At 35.9% G+C, this 24,298-nt stretch overlaps 1 protein-coding gene across 2 annotated transcripts in view; it reads left to right on the top strand.

Annotated features, from left to right (window-relative positions):
* Positions 1–24,298, top strand: part of CORIN (corin, serine peptidase) — a 124,325-nt gene that overhangs the window by 31,463 nt on the left and 68,564 nt on the right. For both annotated transcript variants that reach the window (XM_052681919.1, XM_052681918.1), the window contains exon 4: positions 6,854–7,064. In XM_052681919.1, coding sequence (XP_052537879.1) covers positions 6,854–7,064 — 211 coding nt within the window. The remainder of the gene's footprint in view (positions 1–6,853; positions 7,065–24,298) is intronic.

Here is a 24,298-nt window from a genome sequence, read left to right as displayed (position 1 = left end):
CTGTCTAAGGGATTAAAGAAGCAAGTATGTGCCGTAGCTAAGAAGGGAAATTTTTGGAATTGCTTGTGTTAAAAGAATTGGGGCTCAAAAAATGAGATGGCTTATTGACAAGTCCAGTTTTCTGCAATAGCTCTTCTCAGTAGAATAAACAAGTTAGAATTTACAATTGGGTCAAGCTCTTTGCAAAAAGTGTTTGATGCAGACTGGATGTGGTGCTCCACAACTTTCTCTGTAGAGCAACCTTTAAAACAAGATTACCTTTAAAAAAAATACAGTAACATTTAAACTCTGATCTAAAATATGAGTTATATGCCCCTCGTGGCTTTCTCTCTGTGACCTGGGAGATAATGAACTGTTTTTCTGTCTGCTTCAGGTGGACTTATCACCTTATCACCTTTCCCTTTGGTAACTATGGAGCTGAGAATCACTCATTCCTTTCAAACTGTATAATTCATTAGCTGAGCTAAGTTAAATCCACAGCAATTGCTTTCAACTAGCCTTGGAGTTTTACTTCTATTTTAGATCTGTTGAAGAGGCTTGATGTTCAAAATCTTATCTCCTTCCTCCCCCACATGTAATCTGTTATGAGTCACCTGGGCTTCGTTAAAACGTTAATACTGCTGAGAAAGAGACCCTTTTCCCTTTGCTCAGAGCCATGTAGTGCTGTGGTTTTCACAAAGTGCTGTTTGTTGGCTCCCTGAAGAGGTGACTCAGTTGTAACGTAGGGTAAGATGGCTCTTGGCTGGTTTAGCACCAAAGTTGTTGTCAGCATGTCTTATCATTTGTGTTGTGGCATTTTAATGGTGTACATACAAAACAATTATTTAACAACTCAAACTTACGTGCAAGTAGGCAATAGTCCTCTTTCAGCAGTTTAACAATGAGTTACCTCGTTTTGAGCAAAAGATCATATGCACCTAGTAGTTTTAAAGACATCTTGAACTGTATGAGCCCTGGACTGATACACGCACTTTCTGAATATAATTATGGTGACCCGTCTTGGTCTGTGGTTTTTTCTGTGCTCTTATTTTATGCATTTTAAAGCTTTGGCACATTTCAGCAAATATATAGATTTAATTGCCTAACAGTGATGCAAAATCTTCAAAATTAACGTATAGAGCACTTTTCACTATCTTTAAGTAATTTCGGAGTAATTAGTTTTAAATATGATTCCTATTTAACATAGTGGTTGTCACAACAAAAGCCATTTTATTCTTGAAGTAGGTATTTAAACTAAGTGGGCATTATTGTTTTGGGTTGACCTCAGTTGGCTGTCAGGAGTCCACTCAGCTGCTCTCTCATCCTTCCTCCTCAATAGAATTGGGGGGAAAATATAAGTAAAGTTTCTTGTGGGTTGAGCTAAAGACAAGGAGGCCACTTACCAACTGATGTGCCAGAAAGGATAAACTCAACATGGGTAAGATAAATTGAATTTATTGATATTTAAAAAAAGAGTTGATATTTAAAAGAAGAGTTGAAACAGATAAAAGCAAAACAACCTTCTCCCAATGCGTATTTTTTCTCAGCTGCTCATCTTTACTCCTTTTTTCTCAACTGGTGTGTATGTTACAGTGATTGAGAGTTGCTGTTGGTTCATAACAGCTTCTCTCATCTGCTCCTTCCTCCTTATGCTTCTCCCCTGCTCCAGTGTGAAAACGGTTCCACAGACTGCAGTCCTTCAAGAATAGTTTTGATATGGGTGCCTTGTCTGGACTTCAGTCTCTTGTGGTGAGCTACTCAAATATCAGTCCTCCATGGGCTACAGCTCCTTCTGAATATAGCCATCTGCATGGAGTCTTATGCAGTGTGGAAATCTGCTCCACTGTGCTCCTCTTCAGGAGCCACAGATCAATTTCTGCTTCACCATTCTCTTCCACGGGCTGCATAATCTCTGCTCTGATATTTGGAGTGCTTCTTCTACCTCATTTTTCTCTGAGCTTGGCTTCTGCAGGATTATATCTAACATGTGTTTTGTTTTGTTTCTGTTTTTCCCCGATAACTCTCTCCAGCATTTTCTTCTTTCTCAAACATGCTTTCCCAGAGGTGCAATCATTTTGGTGGAGCCCAACAATGCCCTGTGGTGGGGCCATTGGAACTGGCAGTATCCGGCTTAGAGCAGCCCTAGCCTTGCATCATGGAGGAGCTCTTCAGCCCCCCATTACAAACACCTGGGCACCTGCACATAACACTGAGAAAGCTGTGAAAAATAGGCAAGTTAAATCTTGCCAATGGTGCTGTTTCTTGTAGAGAAATGTTGGCATTCTTCCTCCAGAAAACATATGTATCCTTTTTATTTTCTTCAGTAATGTAATACGAACGTGTGCTGTTCTGTAAGGATGGGTTGGTGTTTTCTGTTATGTACAATATGTGCTGGAAGAGAACAAAGGCACAGCTTTTCTGGGAGTGTGGAAAAATGTGAAGAAGGTTCTGAGAATGCATTCAGACTGGAGCACTAACTCAATGTATACAGTCAGCAACTAAGCTTTCCCTCATGTTAGGAAATGGAGGCTGCTGGGAGTTGTGGAAATCATGTTTTCAACTCAGTATTAATATGAAAAAATTGCAGAGATTGTTTTTGTTGTGAAATACTTAATTTTAGCTAAAGGCACTTGAACTAAGAAAACGGCTTGTATATTTTCCTACTGGACTGATTCCAAAGGAGAGATTGTAGTTCCTGGCATCTGTTGAAATGAGCCAGAAGAATATAATTGACTGGGCCACTTTTCCTGAATTATGGAAAAAACATCTGAAATACAATCTCAGAGGTTCTGTCCCAAGTGAACGGTATAAGAAAGGGAGGCTAAGAAAATTTGTCACCCAATTTAATTGAAATGAAAAATGTACCAAGATGATGTAGTAAATTAAAAGAGGTATTAAATTTTTTGAAAACAGTAATAGGTTTTGGAAACAAGTTTTGCTGGGAAGACCAGGTTCTTGGTAGAGTGTTGTGCTCCTTTGATCGGCACCAAAAGTCTACGACAATCTGGATACAAAATAGCAAATGAGCAGAAGAAAAAAAGGCAGTATGTATCTTAATATATCTCTCATATGAAATTGTAAAATCAAGCAGAACCACAAGACCCTTTGAAGGTCAGAAGAGCATGGCAGTTTAGGAAAAAAATTGATTTTATGAGGATCACTTGCATATCAAGAAGTTTAGAGGTTACTATAGGTAAGCTAGACAGGTTTCTAAAGTTTGAATGGATATTTGGTTTGATTTTTCTCTTTTTAATGGGATTTCTAGGGTTTTCAGGACACTTAAAGATGAGATTTCATAGAATCATAATGGTTGGAAAAGACTGTAAAATCATCCAGTCCAACCGTCAACCCACCGCTGTCATGTTGGTAGAGCTTTTGCTATTATGAAAGAGCCAGGTGAATATTGCTTGGTTTGTTGGTTTCAGCAGAGATGAATTCACTCTCACACGCATTGAGTTTATGGCCTTCAACTGTGAAATTTAGTGCTTACAGCGTACTGAGATAAGTTTTGTAGCAAAGCAGGTGGTGGTTGCTGCTGCCTTGAACACTGTCTTGTTTTCCATAAGCCTCTTCAAGATGGTCTGTAAAAGCTGCTCTGAAGATAAGTAACATTTTTCTAAGGAGAGTATCAGCAAACAAGACCTTGGTTATAAAAAGCAGGCTGTGTTTGCTTTTTCAATTCAAATTTATCTAACCCTTTCAGAATGCTTTATGGCGCTGGGCAATGATGCACATTCTGCAAAAGCATTGCTTTTGCTGCTGAGAGCGGGCTCTGTTCTTACCCACTGATAACTAACTCCTTCCCAGGTCCTAGAAAAAATGTTTTTGCTGCCATAAAGCTATTCAGACTAATGACCTGATCTATGTGAACTGATTATTTTTCTCTCTAGCCTCTCAAAAAACATAAATAAAAAGGCACGACAGAGGAAAATCTGTTTTTTTGCCCAGGGCTGGTTCATTCCATGGCCTCAAAAAGAAGTGAGAACTACTACTGAATGAGAAATCATTCCATGTGAAGAGAAGGCTGGTTTTTAAAACTGAAGATATCAATCAGCCTTAAGCTGCAGTTCTGTTGTGTTTCTTTGATGATGCCATAAATGTTGCCTTTCAGGGAAAGAGTGTTGGTAGTTATTTTCAAGCAGCTCAGTTCTCTGGTCCAGTTCACTCAGCTAGTTGTGCAGGAACAGTCCATAAGCAGTACTGTCTGGGAGTAATCCAAAGGGGGGAGAAGGAAAAATAAATATGTTGTTTAAATTAGTTTAAGCAACTTTGAATATGAGACCACAGACTTGCATTGCAGCTGTTGGAGTGGAAATCCTTCTGTTGCCGGTTCAGTCTGTTTGGCAGTAGCCATGGATAAGCAGAAAACTCTTCATTTAGTTGAATGTCAGAAATGACTCAGATAATTAGGAGCCATGCTGCTCTAATCAGCAGCTTTTTCACATGTTCTTCCTATTCACTGTTCATTTTTCTTCCATGTAGGTAATGCCAGAAGTAGTTCATATGCCTTGTATTCTCTTTAATTGATGAATCTTTACTGGAGAAAGGAAGCAAATAAGTGGAAGCTTTTCTATACCTGTATGATGTCTCTTTTCTTTTCTGACCTATCACCTGCTTGATTGGGAATATATTTAAAACATATTTAATATTAACATGTTATACCATTAGTTGGATTTATTCATGTATATGATTAGAATTCTAGCAATGAAGAGAAGTGTAGTTTATAAACACTTAGTCTGTACAAGTGGAGCAGAATTTAGCAATTTGATTTTGAGGTGTACTGCACGCTTTTCTTATTTCTTTGGTTTTGTCAGTGTAAGATTTTTTTATCATTTAGAATTACTGTTTATTTAAAAACATTACTTGTTATTTGTTCCAAAATTGATTTTTTTCATTAACCGTGTAGCAATTTTTTTAAATACCATTCCTCATTAAATGAGCTGTTCCTTTTACATTTATTTAAAAAGACTTTTATTCTACCTTTAATGGCCTTTAACATAAAATATTCCCTGCTCTTTGTCTACATCACTCTATGCCAACATACTGAACAATTTTGGCACTGAGCAGACCTGACTGTCTAAAAGATATGTTCTACCTATCACAAGATATTGGGCTTGATGCAAGAATGAATGGAAGGACTTGTTTATGCAAATGATCAGAATAAAAAAGCTCTAGGTTCTCTTCTGGTTGCAGTTTGGGTGAAACAACAGTATGGTTGTGAAATAGTGTGTTACTCAAACTACAATCGACTAATGCATTTGTGTGGCACTTGAGGGAAAACTGGAAAATTCAGTAAGGTCCCCTGTAAAACTGCAAGACTTTTCCTGTTGCTGGGTTAGGGTCCTGAGTGCTAGCTGTGTATTTGTGCTCTATTGGTCTGTGCAGTATAAGTGAGCCAGGGGGTGCTTCTCCTGAGCTAATTAGTCCTATGCAAAACTAAACAAGTGAGAATGCAAGGTGTATTTTCTTAAATACACCTTAACCTGCCAGAGTAGGTTTTTGAGACTGTAGCACTTCCTGTTCTTACTGCAGTGAGAATGTGGTATGTGATGACTTTGTGATGAAACAATTGCTATTACTTTGAAACTACATTTTTTGACTTAGAAGTCTGGAGAATATGGACTTTGTACACTTACAATTGCAGTGCAATTTATAGGCTGGATGAAAGAAGGTGGGCTGAGCACCTGTGTTAAAAAGATGAGGCTCTAACTAACCCAGGCATCTGCTTTCCAGGAGAGTGATCTAAGATATGGACATGCCTGAGATAAGTACATAAATGATGCTGTACTAGAAAGCCAGAATCATGAAACTGATGATAAAGTATGAATGACTTTGTTACAAGGGCAGGTCCTGAGTTTAGTCCCTCCTTCCATCTATCTTATTTTTAGAAGTTCTTGTATAATTACTATAAAATTTCATCCTCAGTACTGTGTTACTCAGCTATGGAGCACTCCTTAAAGATCAGGTAGATTCATGGAATTTTATATCTCTGCTGTCAGGAGTGTGCAAATTTTAAAAGATCGAAAGCAGCCCAGAACATGATCTTAGAAGAGACTGCTTTGCCATTGTGCTTCAGGTGATAGGTGGAGGTTTTGTGAATCATTCTGTTGAAATTTCAATTTTGGAAAGTCCTATGTGACTCTATTTCCCCAAATTAAGGACTAGACAGCCAAGAAATGCCTTCATCTAGTCAGGAAATCCATTAGCATTGGATTTTATTAGTTTATTCTTGTTTAAAATTCTAAAATTGATGTATGGTTTGTAAAACTTTTAAGAACTTAGTACATTAAGTAAACCTGCTGATCACACTGAGGTAGCTTGCTATGTATAAAATGGCATGGATAGAGAATTGGTCTCATAGGTCAGTAGTGGGACAATGATGGTTTAGAACAGGGCATATGTCAACCATTAAAGCAAGATAATTTTGTGCTGATAAAATAAAGAAGAAAGACTGTGTAGGGAGAATCACCATGCTGGGAAAAGTAGATAAACAAGTTGATGATTTTAGCAGGAAGTCTGCCAGAATTGAAAAAAGAGGAAAAAGCTATCCAAGCTATGCCTATGGTGGGTTCATCCAACCTTTATCAGAAAGAAATTGGTTTTATTTCTTGTACAGTTTTTTAGAGGGCCAGAGGATTGTGAAAATATGAGTTTAATTGTTTTTCCAAGCTAACCTACAAAGTTTCTTTGAATTCTTTTTGTTTTTGGATATGCATTTTTGGACAATGTTGTGACAGCATTATGGAATGTCCCCTTATCCATGAGGAACAGACATTGCTTATATGCTATATTTGCTGACTTCTTAATTCAGTACATACTTTGAAACAACTAATGGTGATACTTTTGTTCTAAATATATTGTTTTGATTTCACAGGTGCCTGCATAAATCTCACCAACAGCCAGTGCCAAATGCTGCCATATAACTACACGACTCTAACTTCAGTTCTTTCCATTGTCAAAAGTATTGAAATGGAAAAGTTCCTGAAGTTCTTCAGTTATCTCAGTCGTCTCAGCTGCTATCAACACATCATGCTGTTTGGCTGTAGTCTTGCTCTTCCTGAATGCATCAGTGATGGTGATGACAGGTATTTGGAAACAAAAATCAGTCAGTGATGAGAGTCAATTGTGGTAAAACATTCTCTATTAATCAGACAAGTGCAGATCCCAACTAAGCCTATGACCTTCTCGCTGTAAAACTTCTGTCTGTCTAAGGTATTCACGTTTCTGCCAGAATAAGCCAACTGCAGTAAGATTCTGTTAGAAAAAGTGTTTCCAGTGCACTAAATAAAAGTGTGGCACCAGAGTAGTCAGCTTTATTTTCTTAACAAGAGGTCTGAAATTGTTGTACCTCATCTCTCCAGTCGGTATAGTCCAAAATGGAATGCTTTGTAACAATATAAATGCTTCAAATATTTAAAACGCTGACAAAAAGGTTAAAATTCAAGTCAAGAAAGCAGATTTTTGTTTTTAAGGCAACAGTCATTTCAATTCTTGTTAGTCTTTTCCTTATGAAAAGTTTATCTTTTAAACACATTTTATGGTATTAGATTAGCAGAATGTTTTCAGAGTGACATAAACTTGGGAAAATTGAGGAGTATGCCTTGATTTCTTCATTTACACAGTTACACAGCGTTAGTATCATAGGCATGCACCATTTTCATTCAGTTTAATTTGAAGTATAGCCAGTAAGTTTAGCAGTACTAAAATCAGCATATGGTCCAAACAGAATAAATAAATAAATAAATATATATATATATATATATATATACAGCTCTTCTGATGCTTCTGAAGGGTAAAGGAATGAATGAGGGATGAGTTCTTTCTCCTTACCTCATGTGTAAAATTCAGTGGAAAAGAATATTGCAATTCAAAAAGCAATTCAGTTAACATAACAATAATGAAGGTGTTGAAAGCTCCACAGTTTAAAAGAACAGGGATGGGATACTTACAAAAATGCTTATGAAAATGCAGTTTTACATTTTAGGTAATGTGATTTTTAATATAGTTGCTACTGAAAGTCCCAGTCTAGGCAACATACCTGCCATTTCCACCACAACAGATTCCATTAACCATGCTTAACTCACTCTGATTCATTACAGTTTTCCTCTCACTCCAGTTCAGTATTACAATCAAATAAACGGAGAAGTGAAAGGATAGAAGTTTCAACTTTCCTTTTCAATTTCTTTGCTGAAGATAACTTTCTTGCAGAGTTTACATTATGACAGCTAATTTAAAAAGAAAAGAAGAAAAAAAAAATAAGCTGAACTTTGGAACGTGCAGATTTTTGCTGTGGCTTAGAGCAGCAACCAAAATATTTTGAGATTGAAGAGTAAGGATTTTTTTTGTGTATTTTTTTTCCCCACAGTAGCAACTTTCTCCCGTTTATTTTTAATATCAAAGATGGGACTGGATTTCCATGCCTAGGTATAGTGTCATAGAGATCTCAATGGCTCCTTTGGTTATTATTTTAACACCATTTTATGGAAACTGTACTGGACCCTGCAGGTAGATTGGGAAAAATATGCAGTGTGAGACTGTAAATGATGGAGGCTTACATTAAAATCTAACTTTAATTGTATGTCTTCAGGGGATGTCATGGTTGACACTGAAAATGAAGGCTGAGTGGCAATCACAGGTAGAACCGTAAGGGTTCATTTACAAAATGCTTGTTAAATCTAGTTTGAAAAACATGAGTTGCATTAGTTAGCTTGTGTTCTTTTTAAAGATCCTTTTCTCTTTCTCTTTTTTTTCCTCTAAGCAGTTGAGTGATTTTAGTGATTACAGCTTATCTTGTAGAACCCAATTGCAGGCAAACAAGTTTCCCTTAAATGCAAGTGTGTAATGAGTTAAAGAAGTATCATGTCTTTATTTTGGATGTGATTTCCTGTATTTCTGCCCACTAATCTCATTTTTTTAAAAAACAGAGTGCAGTATTAATTTTTACTCACTATTTGCATGATTTATTGATTTTTAAAAAATGAGGCCTAAAGTGTCTCATAATTTGTTTCTGTTTAGTTTGATGTAGACTAAAATGTTCTGTGAAGCCATCCTAATGTCAATAATTGTTGAACGAGGAACTTGAAGCAAGAGGTTTTTCCTTTACAGAATATTTATGAAATCAGAACATAATTTTTTTGTTTCTTCTCAGTATGCCTGTTACTTGATTAGCAACATGTATTGACTTTACTATGTCAGCATGAACAGGGGATATTTGAGGAAAAAAAAAAAAGGTCACGTCAGAAACCTTGAGGTTAATTAAGATTTGTTACTGTAAAATCCAAAAGTGAGGTAAAGTGATTTAAAATAAGTGAATCCCGTTTTCAGAATGAGAATTTAGTCTAGACAACTTTAAGAGAAACAGATATAATACCTGAACAAAATAGTAATTTAATACCTCCCCCTAGGTCTCAGTAGTAATCCACCTCAATGAGACAAGTCAAAAGTAAATGAAATTTGTGAATTCTGTCTGTGACTCTGAAGTGACCCTGGAGAAATCCCTTTGTTGGTATAAAAAGCTCTTGGAATAATAAGGGAAACTCATTCTGTATGTGTTTGAGGCACAAATACGAAAAAGGAAAAGGGGCATGTTCTATGTCTGTTAAACAGGGTCATTTGGTAAATATTAGGAACATACTGGAGGAATCTGGATCAGGAGAAGAGCCACTGTAAAAAGACTCTGAGGATAACGAATAGGGATACTTCCACATGCTGTATCCCTTTTTTGGAAATAAGATTTTTTTTTTTAGCATCCAGTATCATAAAACATATGTTAGTATGCAGAACAGTTGTTGCTGACATTGTCTCTAGTTCCTCCTGTGAGTTACTGATTTTTCATCCTAACTGACAGCATATCTGATAATAGTATATATTGATACTTCTTTGTTTTATAGTGCAATTGCCTCAAATTTATGTAAAATGTAATTTGACAAATGCTGCTTACACAGTAGAGAAGAAATGAGAACCATGTGATGCTCAGATGTTTATTCTTAGGTATTGTTGAGAGAATCTGTTGGCAGCTTCAGCCTTGGGAGCAATAATTACAACAATGTGCTACAAGAAGCAACAAGAAGGGAAGTTACAAATGCTAACCTTTGGTATCTGATATGCTGTCATTACACAGCTTTGTTCTGGTGTTTTAATTTATGGCTGTTTCACATTTATCTTTCATGTTTTCATAAACATTGTTTTCATTATCACTTTAAGGAGATTAAGTTTCTGGGCAGGGAGCGTCTTCAGTGTTTGTGTAATACACAGTGTAATGTACTGGGATGTCTGAATACTAATACAATACTGTTGCTATTAAAAATCATTCTTCTTTATCTTAATATGATGAGAGTGAGGTGTGGCAGTAAAAAAAAAAGTCTAAAAAATTATATTTCATTCTAGCAACTGTGGATGCACAATCAGCTAGCCCTGCTATTTTAAAAATATATATTTAGTTATATCTTTAAAAAGCTACTTTGAAGCAGAACTAAAACCTGTGTAAAAATGGTCCAAGGGAAGTTGAAGTGCATTAAGGTAAAGCTATTATTTGCTCATAACTTGGGTAGGGCTCTTCATTTAAAAAGACTAAGACATCTTCCTGAGTGAATGCATGAGATCTTTCCAATATGGCTTAAAAATTAGACTTACAAAACCTGTCTTAAAGGAGTCCAGCAGCACTTCTAAGAGAATGTGACTCTGTACTCAAAATTGACATATTCATCGCTGTGTCTGATTACTTCTGAAATGTTCAAGGTAGAATCTTTTTCATTTTGCATAGTATTGTTGTAAGGAAAAACTGTTTTCAGAGCTGTTGGTTTATCATTAAGGATTTAAGCTAATGAGTTTTACTTTACCATTGGGAGTGGGCCACAGGTCAGTAACTCCAGCATAATGATTATTTATTTCTTTATAGAAACTCACTTGCATTGGATTCTGCAAGTTCTACAGACTTTGAGCTTATAGAAAATTTAAAGATTCCAAATTAGAGAAGTTTATAGTGGGTCAACCTACAACTGTACAGTGCTTCATCTGTAGGTCTGGTGGAACAGAAAGCTATGTAAGATCCTTAAGGCCTACATGCATGGCTTGTTTCAGACTGAGCATTAGGAATAAACTTGAAGACTATGGATTCTCATTGTCTTGGTGTCTTGTAGAAGCCTGAGTAATTCCAGTAGTCCCTGGTGTAGAAATGTATTCCAAAAAGCAGACCAAATGCCTTACATTGGATATATCCCCGGAGTATTAAATTTTTCAAGGTCAAACTTAATTGAAACTCTACCAAGAAAACAGTATTTGAGCAATGTAAGTAGGGTAATATACTCTCAAGGTACATTTCTCATCCGCTTACACACTGCTGTTTTGAAATTTTTGTTTTGCTTTTCTGAAAAGTTGTGAAATGGTTTATATCTTAAGTTAGGGCTCAGAGTCCATCTGAGATCTTGATTAAAATCTGAAAAAATTACTTCACTCATACAAACACCCATTTTTGCTTTTTAAGTTTTCTTTAGGTTCATTCTAAAGTAGTAACTTCTTGTAATTAAGAGAAAGTGTTTTCTCTGATTTTCAGGGAGCTTGCCATGTCAGTGTCTGTATGTAACAGTTTTTGTTGTTATGCAGTAACATCCATGGGGCAAATAACAGTAAAATACACACTGAAAGCTGAAGAGAGATATATGATCTGTAGGAGTTAGGAGAAAACTGGGTTAATGGGGGAAAAAGTTGTATGAAGCTATAAACAGTTTTCATGTAGTCAGCTACCCTTTGAAGTGTTGGAAATAGTAGGAAAGAGCTCATACTGGGAAATCTGCTTTTTTTTTTTTTTGGTCTCATTATTTTAATCTATTCTTTGTAATTTTTACAAAGAATGAAAGTAAAAATGATTCATTTTCCATATGGGCATAAGCTAGTATAAAATGTTAGATCCGGAAAGCAAATCCAGAAATCTGTGTGTCAGATTTTAACAACAGTTGAAAACAAATTTGAGATGAGGAAAATTTCTTTCAAACCCTCTTAAAATACAGTCAAGAATCAAACTTCATATAGCAAGAGATCTCAGGATGTCATGTTTTGTATAAAACATGAATATCAGAGACGTGGCTGTTTTTCTGCTTTTGTGAACTTCCTCTAGACTTATGGTTTTTGTTTCTTTGGCTTACAGTGAAATTGATCTTTTAAAATTTATTTTCTTTTGTTGTAGTGAACATTTAGAAGTTAAAAAACAATAATCTTATGTAAAAATAAGTTCTTAGAGCTCTTGATGCCCTTAGGGTATTCTGTAGAAAACATTAACTGAATTACATAGATCTCATTCATGTAGCTAAAGAGAATTTTTATATTAGGACTTTGAATAGGAAGCTATCAACACATCTATTTTTCAAAGTCCCTTATGTGTTCAATTGTATATGAAATATGTATGAGTATGTATGACTTCTGATGGGTAATTCTACTCTCGCATATTTCAGTCTAGTTTTAATCTACCTAATTTTAGTAACAAAAGGAGGTAGATATGCCAAGATAAAACAGCAGAATTTAGGAATTCTAAGTAATCAGTCTGATAGGTGACCTGGCACTTTTTATAATGCATCTGTGCAGAGATATCAAATTATACTTGCAAATTTTTGCAATTCTATAGCTTTTAAGAAATGCTTAAATTTTACATGCTGGTGAAATGTCACTTCTAGGTAACCATATTGAGAAACTCTCCTGGAAGGACATTTAGAAACCCCTTAACAAAATCGTATTTTCTATGATTTCATTGGAATTGCTGCTACTTGATTTAAACCTACAGCACTGATGAGAATTTTTCTTACCATGATCTGAGAGTGTGGGGTGAAGGCTCTTTCAGAAGCATATAAAATGGCCACTGGTCATTTCCTAAGTTTGCAGTATGGCTCTTCACACAAAGACTGAGCAAGTCAGCATGACTCAAAGAAGCTATTCAGGCTGATTTTTGACAATGGTTTTCTATCAAGGAGATCTGTTTTATTCTTCAGCCTTGATGCAGAAAACTATTAATTCCAACTTTTATAATGTGAATAACACAGAGGTAACTTTTAATAGATGAAATATTTTATATCCAGAGTGTTATAAATCTTGCGATATCTTCATTTAAAAGAAATGCGACAGGCTGATTTAGTACAAGAAAACCCACTATTGTAGAATCTATGAATACATAATCAAGTTATTATCCAACCCTTGGTTTTTAATGTATTTGTGATTCATGTAAGCATAGTTGTGACCACACAACGTTGGGGATCCAGCTAATGAAAAAGCATGCATTGTCAAACCCTGTCTTATAATGAATCCAAAACTTAGGGAGAAGGAGTCTGATACAGTTGTGAATGCTTTCCCACACAAATAATGTGCTTTCCCATTGTTACTCTTTTTTTTTTTTTTTTTTGTCCTAGAGTGTTTTTAAACATTCTACAGAGAAAATTGGTGTAACTGTTTCTGTTTAATCAAAAAACTGATCACACACACACAAAGGTGTTCTACTTGAGAAAATGCAGACGAAAACAACGACTGCATGCTTTTTCCTTGTGCACTTTGAATCAATTGATATGCGATCTGATAGCTATAATTGCACCAATAATTATATCTATAGGGTGGTTTAATTCTTTCATTAGACTGTTGAGGATACAATTGCTAGTGGCGGATAGTCAACATCTGACATATTGAGAGCAGAATTTAAATAGCCAGTTTGAGCTGTGGTCTCTCCTCAGTCTGATCACTAATTCCAGGTGAAATAGAATTACTAATTCCAGGTGAAATAGAATTGACTTAGAGCAACAAGAAAGTGAAATGGTTGGCAGGTGTAATGCACAGGGGTGAAGTTCAAAGTGGCAGCAATGTTTAGAATGTTTAAAATAGCTATCAATATCAATATATATATATCAATATATCAATATAGATATTGATATATATATATATCAATATCAAAATATTGATATATATATCAATTTATATCAGTATATCTATATATATATATAAATATATAAAAATTCTGTGGACTTTTGAAAATGTTTATGTATGACTGAGCAAATGTCACATACAAGGTTGTGGTTGAAACCGTGTTTCAGTAAAAGTGATGAATTGTTTTCCTACATAAAACACAATGAATCAACTTTTAGTTCAAGCTGAAATCTGAGTGCGTAATGGATGGATACATATGAGAAAAGGAAATCTACAATGTGCAGGTTCAGAAAGTATTTGCAGAGTGAAATTAATTATAACAAATGTTCAGAGCACAACTCCTGCTCTGACTAAAGCTAACTGATTGAGAAAGAAAACGCTATTTTTACTCTCCTGTGATCAGAACATGTTCTTTATGAGACACAAGTGAGACATTGAGTGGGAGATCAGCTGCTTTACATCTGACTTCAAAGAAAGGAATACTCACATATGTCTGAAAGACTGGCATTGAACATATTTCCAAGAAATAAAAAAACTTTAAAATGATGAATCATGTTACAACTGTGATAATGTAGCTGAAATTAGCGTTGCATTTTTATAGCAGTTTTCTTTTCAAAGCAGCCTGTATTATTCTTAAAAAATGTTGTATTTCATTTGTTATTTCATCAGTATTGTGGAGTTGACTCTTCCAAGACAGAAAAAAATATGCTAAAGAGAACACTAGCATTTGCATTGTCCCTTAGAACTCAGACCTTGAAGTCAGTATGTGATACTCAGAACTCATTTCTGGTAGAAGGCTATGAGATGAGAAACTGAGTTCATCTTAGTAGAGAATGCAAGGGAAAATACAGGTGAAAATTGGTCAAAATGCATATGTTTAAAATGGATTGATATGTTTTCTCACATGAACCTTTATTCAGATGTGTATAATTTTGGAGAAAATAAAGTGCACTAGTTACAATTTTTTAGTCTAACTTCCATAATTACCAGGAGTTTCTAATGTCTCAAAGTATGCAAGTAATAGAACTTAAAATCTGGTATGGGGCTTGTGTTAATAAGTGGTAGGGTTTGTGCCACAGTTCTTGTGAGCTAGTAAAATAAGAGAAGTAGAATAGAACGTGTATTTACTTTAGAGTAATCTTTGCAACCTACTGTTTTTATAAAGTTTATGGGTCAGTGATTTTGCTTGCAGGAATTAATTCACAAATTTTATCTTTTAAATGTTAGAAAAATCATTATTCATATGTCCTGAATTGACAAGAGATTGATAGTAAAGTCTCTGAGAGCTTTTCTGTTAGGATCATGGCTCAGCTAGTGTTGAAGGAGCCATAGAAGGCTTGTAACTGGGGCTGGCCCTGGAGCCATGTTACAGGTCCTTATGTAAAAGGTCCTGCAAAGGAGTCTTATCTCAAACTCTTTTACAGTACTGTGCCAGTAGGTGGCAGATGCAGTGTAGGGGAAGGACAGATCAGGGAAAAAATATAGGGAAATTAGGACAGAAATTAGAAACTGCAGAGAATATTTTCACTCTTTTAGAGAGTTGTCCTTTTTCTGCCGGTACACAGTGGCTGTTTACAACTACTGACATGTGGTTGTACAGAAGGAAGGGATTACTTAAGAAATAAATTTAAAAATTAAAAGCTAGAAAAGTGATTTAGAGCTGTAGACAATGTTATCCTGCATTGGCCAAAATAATGTTGGTGGTCCATTGGGTGCAAGGTTGGCTTTTACATAGTAAGTGGCTTCAAATTTGTACGCAGCATTTCACCTTCCTCACTGATCTGATGTACTGGCCATGAAAACTTTCCCAAATCACAAAATAATCTGTCGAAGTGTGTGTGCTGGGAGAAGATAAGGATGAAACAGATTTTTTTAAATTTATCAAGAATAGGAGTGTTTTTTTTTTTTTTTTTTTTTTTTTTTTGAGACATTTTGGGCATGGGAACATCCCTTTGAAAACATATTTCACAACACTGTCCAGGGGATTTAAGAGAAGGGAAGGAGTCAGAAATCAAGAGGACTGATTGTTTTATGAATGCATGTTTTACTGATTGATTGCCTCCAGCCCACTTGGTTTAATAATTTTCTGTGTGCACTGTCTATGATAAGTGTCTGGTCTCTAGGCTGGGATGTTACAGGGAATCACAGGTCTTTCTTACTTTCTCCTATGTGTGCAATGTAGTATTTCTGATAAACCGATACTGATTATTTAATTAATTGAAATAATTATTTGTGGCAAGTCATAGGGTGAACACAGCCTTTCTTTAATTTGAAAATTTATTATATGTGCTCGAAAAACACACTTGCATTTATGAAGTGAGCTTTATTTCATTTAATAAAATGTAACGTAAGCTGTCAGTAAAACATTACACTTCCACAGACATTGCAGGAGAATCAACGCTGATAGCCTCCTATCACACTTTTGCATCTGGACTCGAAACCAGAAAGATGTAGGTGAGGGAAAAAATCTCTCTAGTAGGTATGGGTACGCTGTCTTGTGCAGGAGTTAATAAAACCAAGATTGAACAGTGTAACCACTGTTCAATCTTGTTCAAGGGTTGTCTAAGAATTCATATACTTTTCAGCTCATACTTAGCCTCTCTTAATGAACAGCTTATTAAAAAATACCTTTAAGCTATCTGCAGTGAAAAACTAATGAGAGTTCAGTTGGTGAGATATGTTAAGTATGTTTCCCCTTCTTGTGAGCAGCTGCAGCTCCCTTGCTGGAGGCTGCAGTGGTATAGTATCCCTCAACCTGCTATCTGAGCAGGGCAGACAAAGTACAGTCATGGGATCATGCAGGTGGGAAGGCACCTCTTCAAACCCCTGCTCAGATCAGAGCCAACTTGAAAGATAGTTCAAATTGCTCAAGACCATTTCCAGAGGTTCCACAACATCTCCAGAGGACGTGCTCCAGACTATTTCATGTTAGATTTTAAGTTGATTTTATTTTGGTAGTGCTGCAGAATCAGTGTTCTGTTTCTGTACTTGTTTTTCTCCAGCTCAGCATTGCCATTTCCTTGTTCTGGTAGCATTAGTCAGTTCCATGATAACTTGGATGAGGAAACTGATCTGAATTAAATTGGGAATGAGGGAGAAAAGTGAAGTGAAGGGAGGTTCAGAAACAAATCCGAGGGGAGAGCTTCATTCTTTAATGACAGTGTTTGCTCATGACAGCTTCAGTTGTTTGTGAAACAACTTCATTGTGAGGAAGCAGTATGATAATTGATTTGACAACAAATTTGTTCTCATTGATAGTGGTGGAGTGACAGTAAATGAATGACAGGAATGTCCATGATTCTTTAGGACTGCTGACTAAACATAGCTCAGAAGTTTTTGTGTAGACTGGTACCTGAGGTCTTCCTTTCTGCAGTAGTCTGAAATCTGCAGGGAAGCATTCATTCTGGAGATGAATATGAAAGTAAGGGTATGTATCAAAATATCTTGTGGAAATGGGAAGCTATCCTTTAGGCAAAGTGTTGTTTTGGGTGCCTTTTTTTTTAATCCTGGTCATAGTAATACATATTGCAGCTGGGCACAGAGTGTAAGCTGTGCAAAGCAGAGCTACTTTGTATGCTGTGGTTACTGCCTTGTAGGTAGTAGTGCTGTAGGGAAGCCCTGTTTCTAAAGTACATAGAATCTGCTTCCCAAACACGGCCTAATTGTATTGGGTTCTAGGAACAACATCAAGTCTAGAATTTTCAGCTACAGAGACTGAAGTCTTAGAATGTCACAGTGCTTAAGTACTCAGTTTCCTTGTGTAGCTTCTGCTGCCCACTTAATCACCATTTTGCTCACCATTATTAAAGATTTTCTGTAGCAATGCTGTGGTTGAAATAACTTTGTGTGAATGCTCTGTTCAGAGGACCTCTGCTTCACTGAGACAGTTTATATTTGCCAGATGCGAATTTTGTTTGCCAACATAAAAAAAAAAAATCTTTTAACCTATATTCTTATGCATATTAGGAACTGTTTCTTCTTTACTTTTTTTTTTTCCAAGAGATGTTTCTACAGAGTAAACTAAATTACAAATGTGTTCAGCACTTTTATGATAAATATCAAACATAGAATTTTCAGAAATTTGATTTTATTTAGGAGTGGTTTTGGCAGATAGTACAGGATTGTAAAAATAGCTCATAATTGTACCACTATTGTTAGTAAAATTTATTTACAGGGATTCCTGGCTAAACTATAACTCTAATGAATCACTTAACTGCACCTCTCCCATTTTTACTTTCATGTTTGACTTACATGATGAGATCATTCAGAAATCTCAGAAGGAGGATTGGCTACCTTTTTCAGGTCAGATTATCTCAACTAATTGTAGTTATAATCCAAAGCATTAAACAATTTTGCTAGCGCTTTTTTTTTTTTTTTTTTTTTTTTTTTGTGACAATAGTTTTTCTGTTCTATGTGGTAACATTTACGTAGCAATTTGCTAGGTATGGGAGAAGAGAAAAAATGATTTTGCTGTATGAGATGTAAATCAGGTAGTTTAGATTTTTAGGGTACTGTCAGCTCAGCTGAAACATGTGGTGCTGCTGTATGCAGAAAATAGCTACAGGATCAGAGTGGATGCTCTGCAACACTGAGTTTCTGTTTGTTTCTGGCTCCAGATAGAAATGGCTTCATTTTGGTCAAGTTAGTACATTGTGGAACATGTATGCGTCCATTCTGATGATAATCAGCTGAGTTTAGCTACACTGTCAAAAAAGTGTTGCTAGGCATGAAGGAGATGCTGTTAAGTTTAATATCAGCTGGTGCAGAAGACAGAAAATTCAACAGCAGCTGCTGTCACCTCTATTCATTTCTGGGTGTGTGAAAGGAGTCTTTTCAATCTCAAACTGTATTTGGATTTGTTCCCATTTCTGTTTTCACTTAAATCACAAACTTCTATTTTCTTCTTCTGTCCAAACATTATTCAAGTTCTGTTTGAGCTCTTTATTATATATAATACACTTGGATATAAGTGATCTATTCTAGGACTTTTGCAAGTGTAACTCTTTAGTTGTCTCTTTATTCTTGCCTCCAGATATGACATCTATTAAGGAATAGTTCTTGTTTTAGTTAGCCCTGTTATTTTTAGAGGAAAAAAAAAAAAAAACAAGTACCAAAAACTTCTATATGGACCAACAGAAGAGATTCTAGTCCAATTTTTACATCTTATTTGGTTCTAAACTTTCAAGTTCTCATAGTCTATAAACAGACTGCATGCTTTTCCATGCTGCAGGCAGTCTGTTCAGTATCTCCATCCTCTCTTTCATTCTCATTGTGTAAACCAGGCTTTTTTAGTCTCTTGGAAAGGGCAGTCCTCACGTGGATCATCTGTAAGAGTCACCATCGTGACAGCAGATATAATATTCATGAATGTACAAATGAGAATTGGCTTTCTGCACTGGCTATAAATCCTTACATTCAGTCCCTCTCGGGCAGACAAGAGGGAATCTCCCCAGACAGTTCAGTTGGAGACATTCTTCAGATTCTCACCTTAAGGAAACTGAGCTGCTGCTGCCTTCGGCTAGTGTCAAATCTGAGCCCATTTTTCCCCCTTAAGGTGCTAGTCTCAGACTGTGGATCCTATAAGTACTTCTGAGGTTAATTTTGCATATTTGTTCTCATATACTGTAACCTACTTCAGGAAAACAGTGTACACGTTTGACCTGAAAAGAAAGTGGGAAGCCAGACATACATATGCAGCTAGTTCTGCATTCAGTACCAAAGCGTTTTATGGAGGTTAAGACTCCTTCCCTAAGTGTTTCCATACAGATATAATAGTTTATAATTTTATCAAATGAAATAATTACAGAAATATAAAGTGATCATTCTTTTTCCTTAGTTTACTGATATATGAAGAAGCAAATCTCGGATCTAAATCCATCTCTGGAGGTAAAATAAAGAAGAAAACAGAATCTTTCAAAATAACTTGCAAGATAAAGATGAAAACTGAACAATGAAAATATACACAGCTTTGCCACAGTTTGTTTTCATGCTTATGTGCAACTGAGACCTTAATTGCCCATTTGTTTGCAGATCCATGAATCAAAACATAGTTTTGAGATTTTTAATATCCTGTGTCATATAGCTCTGCTTAGTAGCTCTGAAAATACTTTTCTGCACATTGGAGTACAAGGAGAGAGAGCAGAGAAAGAATTCAGAAGGGCTGTTCCTCTAAAAGGAGAATAAAGCAGGGCATGGATGTTTGTTCTACTGTCAAAATTTTCTTCTGTGACATTTATATTTTGTGGGCATCTTTACTGCTAGGTAATTCCCCAAAGTATTATTGAAGATTAGAACTAACAATGGCTGGTGTTACTTCATGAAAGTGTAAAAACACATAGGGTAATTTCAGTTTTCTTCTTCTCATAGTTTCAGAATGTTTCTTAGGTTTTTTGGTTTGTTCCCCTCTGCCCCAGTATTATCTTGCAAACATATTACCAGCTGAAGGATCATTCTGCCTCAGACTTTACATCATCACCCTGAGCCTGTGTGTCTGTAAATTATACTATAAATTATCCCACAGTTCTCTATATTGTGGCTGTAGCATGATTATAATTTTTCTGGTAACTGTGCCAGCTTAAACATGTTCAATAGATTTGGCTGAATAAGTAATCCAGCAAAATACCATCCAGTTTTAACTTGGCTCAATACTTGAGCAGAACTTACTGTGTGGTAACAACAGTGATCCTGGAACAACTGAAGGGACAGAGGTGGAGAAAGAACAATAGTGAAGAGATGCTTAAGCCAGCACTGTAACTATAAGAAATATTAATCCATCTGACCGGAGTCAGGTTGTCTACAAGACTGCAAATGTGACCTTTAGTCAGAGCAGTCTTCTCAGTCTTATCTGTAAAATTTCAGTAATGAATTTCCCATCCTGATCTAGCTCATTGTATAGCCTGCAAACATATGTTTGTAAAACAGATTGCAAAACTCCAGGCAGTGCAGAAAAGGACATTTAGGAACAAGATCTACATACGCTGTTGCTGCTTCCAGAGAAGACGTATCACAGATGGTTGAAGGAGGGAAGATTTAGGTTGGATGTTAGGGGGAAGTTCTTCACAAGGAGAGTAGTTAGGCCCTGGAACGGGCTGCCCAGGGAGGTTGTGGATGCCCCGTCCTTGGGCGTGTTCAAGGCCAGGTTGGACGGGGTCCTGGGCAACCTGATCTGAATGTGTACGTTTGGTGGCCCTGCTAGGCAGGGGGGTTGGAACTACATGATCCTTGAGGTCCCTTCCAACCCGGGTGATTCTGTGATTCTGTGATTCTGTGACAGACACTGACTTCAGTGGCTGCTGAGTTTAAAAGCCAAAACTTTGAGCTACTCAAACAATTGCTCCTTGAGAAAATCTGTTAAATTTTGCAGCAGCAGTTAAATAGTTGCCTGGAGGACTTCTCTCATTACTGGTTCTTAGTAATATATTTCTTTGATAATTTCTAGTGCTCAAAACAGCCATTTAAGCAACTTAAGTGTACTGATGAGCCCAATGCATGATAATGTGATTGCAAAGATGAGAAGTTGGTTTTACAGGAAGAACAATTTCTGAATTCATCTGAAAATGTAAAATGTTTTCAAGCGAGTGATAACAACTAGATCAATGCAGTATTATAATCAATTTGAATTCCAGTTGAAGAGAACTTCAAATAATTGGCAAAAAGAATGTATCAGATAATCTGCTCTCAGGCAGTATGAAGCCTCTCTGGAACCTTAATATCAGTTAAGACGATAGCTTTAGAGTATGCTGTGTTCTATATATGTACTTGATATAAATCTCTTTTGATGAATAGCTTAATGGGTTACACAAATTAAAAAAAAACAAGCAAATGAAAAAAACCCCACAGACTATTTCTCTACTTTGTTTTACTTGAGAGCACGTCTTTTCTTTTTGTTTTGGTTGACACCTATATGTTGCTGAAATAACTGAGGTGTGAACTTCTAGGAGTGGAGAAACCACCCATAGATTCAAAAGTATCTCATGTATCTGTTCTTTTATCAAACTTCACCTTCAGCAAGAATCATTTCCATGAATATCCTTAAAAGCAAAATTACCATTCAAGTATGTTGCAGCCTCCTTCCATGCCTGCTTCTGGCGCCAAATGAATGATGATAAGATTACCATAGACCTGTCAGCCTTTTTTTTTTAATGATTTGTCTCTGACTGGCAGTAAATAAAGACTAATCAAGATGAAGATTTTTAATCACCTTTTCATCCTTGACTGAATTAAGCAATATGTCCATACTCAGTTTGATCATTATCCAGAAAATATTTAATTTATGCAGCACATATGATTGAATATTGAAACCACACCAAATATTGCAATAATGGCTGGGTAATCCTGTATTTTCTGGTTTGTCAGAGCTTCTCTCAAGACAATTCTGCTTAGCTTATTTAATCACTACTCAGTTGTCTTTCAGAATTTAGTAATTTCTATATTACTGTGCTATGTTTGTATCCAAACATCTACCCTGAACTGTAATATTGATTAAACATATTATTGCATAAATATAATATTGCCTGGAGTACTGCCTAAACTATACGAATAAGACGAACTCATATAGATTTTTTTTTTATATAGATATTAATCATCTGAAGTGCAAATTTAGTTAGTGAAAAAACTACTTATCTCCTAACATTTTTAGAAACTTCTAAACTGTTAAGTATAACTGTACAAAGTTACATTTTAATATGATCTTTAAACTGTTTGTAAAATTTCCATTATGTTGAGTGATCAACGTGCCAAAGGAAATAATGAACCTGAAAGGAAGCTCTGGTGAGGTGGGAGTTGACCTCTTCTCCTGCATAACTAGAGATAAGACTATAGGGAACAATCTCAAGTTATGCCAGGGGAGGTTCAGGTTGGGTATTAGGAAAAATTTATTTTCCGAAAGAGAGGTCAGGCACTGGAAATGCTGCCCAGAGAGGTCCTTGGAGGTGTTCAAGAAACTTTTAAATGTTGTACTAAGGAACATGGTTTAGTGGGGAAATACTGGTAGCAGGTGGACGCTTGGACTAGATGATCTTGGAGGTCTTTTCCAACCTTGTTGATTGTATGATTCTGATGAACTTGCTATTGCTTCTTTAAAAAACTAAGTCAGTGGAATATACTGCCTTCAGGTCATCAGATATGCTCCATTGGACCAGTAGGAATAACTTAGATCTGATGACGTGAAAAACTGCTCATGTTTGTCTTCACTGTGATATAGTGTCAAAGTGTTTTGTGTATTTTTCTAGAAAATAAATAAGTTAACATTAAGCATATCAGTCTGAATAAATTAAATGGCTCACTCTGGCAAATAAGGCAAATCAATAGTTCATTTAATTTATGTAGCATCTTGTTTCTTACAGCTAGTTTTTGGAACTCAAGCATCATCCATAGCAAGTAGTGGCTTTGCTTCTGGCATTCTTCTATGTTAAAGAGTCTCAGTTAAACTACTGGGACTGTTCATGTTATTATATAAATAGAACTTTTAGAAGCAGTGGTTTCGTTAAAAATGATTAGTTAAAAATGAAAAGCTTAAGTCCAAAACACTAAAAGAAAACGATTTGAGACTATCAGTTGCCCTGTAAAAGCCTCTTCATTTAGGGAGTTTCTCAGACCCAAGCAAGAGTCAGTGACAGCTACCACAGTGCTCTTGCTGTGTCCATTCTTACTCTTCCTATTAAAATAGACGGAGTAAAAAACAGAACATTGTTTTAGAACATCTTTATCTGAAGAGTCATTTCAGGTCAGATAGTAAACCTTCAATTTGGCAGGACAATGTGCAGAGCTACTAAGTGGCAGCTCTTCCTGTTAGCAGGAGTAACGATTTGTTCTTGGTTTTCTAAACAGCCAGCTATGTGCTTTCTGTTGCTGAATTTTTGTGCCTTTCAACACATCACAGTCTGGCAGTGAAAAGTATTATTCTAGAATATATGGTCTTTTCAGGCAACAAGGAAGTTGCCAGCTAGGGAAGTGCAAAGAGTCAGGTTTAGAGATAAAATCCTTTGTAATGTATCTGATAATTTCAATCTAGTATTGTGTAAAAGTATTTAACATTATCTGGAGAATATATCTCTAACAATATCTATTTTGAACTACTTGTTCCAACCTGGTATATATAATAAATTTGGTAACAACACTGGCAGCACATTCTTTTTGTTAGCTACTAAGCAGAGGAAAGCAAATACACTCATGTCAGAATACTTATGCAAGAAAATGTTTTGCTTTATACTGATTTCTCCATGTTAGCACAGGTGGTCAGGCATCTCTGGCAGCTTTTTATTTGTAGGAGTTGCTTCTGGTATCACATAATTTCTAAAGAAACTGTGTTTTTCTATATTCCTATATATATTATAATCCTAATAGAAACACTACATTAAGTAACAAAAGTCTTGGTCACTGTGGATTTTTTCAGTTCAGTACAAAAGCCAGGCTGATCAGCCGT

The sequence above is a fragment of the Tympanuchus pallidicinctus genome, unplaced genomic scaffold, assembly GCF_026119805.1.
Source record: "Tympanuchus pallidicinctus isolate F22 unplaced genomic scaffold, pur_lepc_1.0 scaffold2, whole genome shotgun sequence".
NCBI lineage: Eukaryota > Metazoa > Chordata > Aves > Galliformes > Phasianidae > Tympanuchus > Tympanuchus pallidicinctus.
This window is presented reverse-complemented; position numbering and strand designations above follow the sequence as displayed.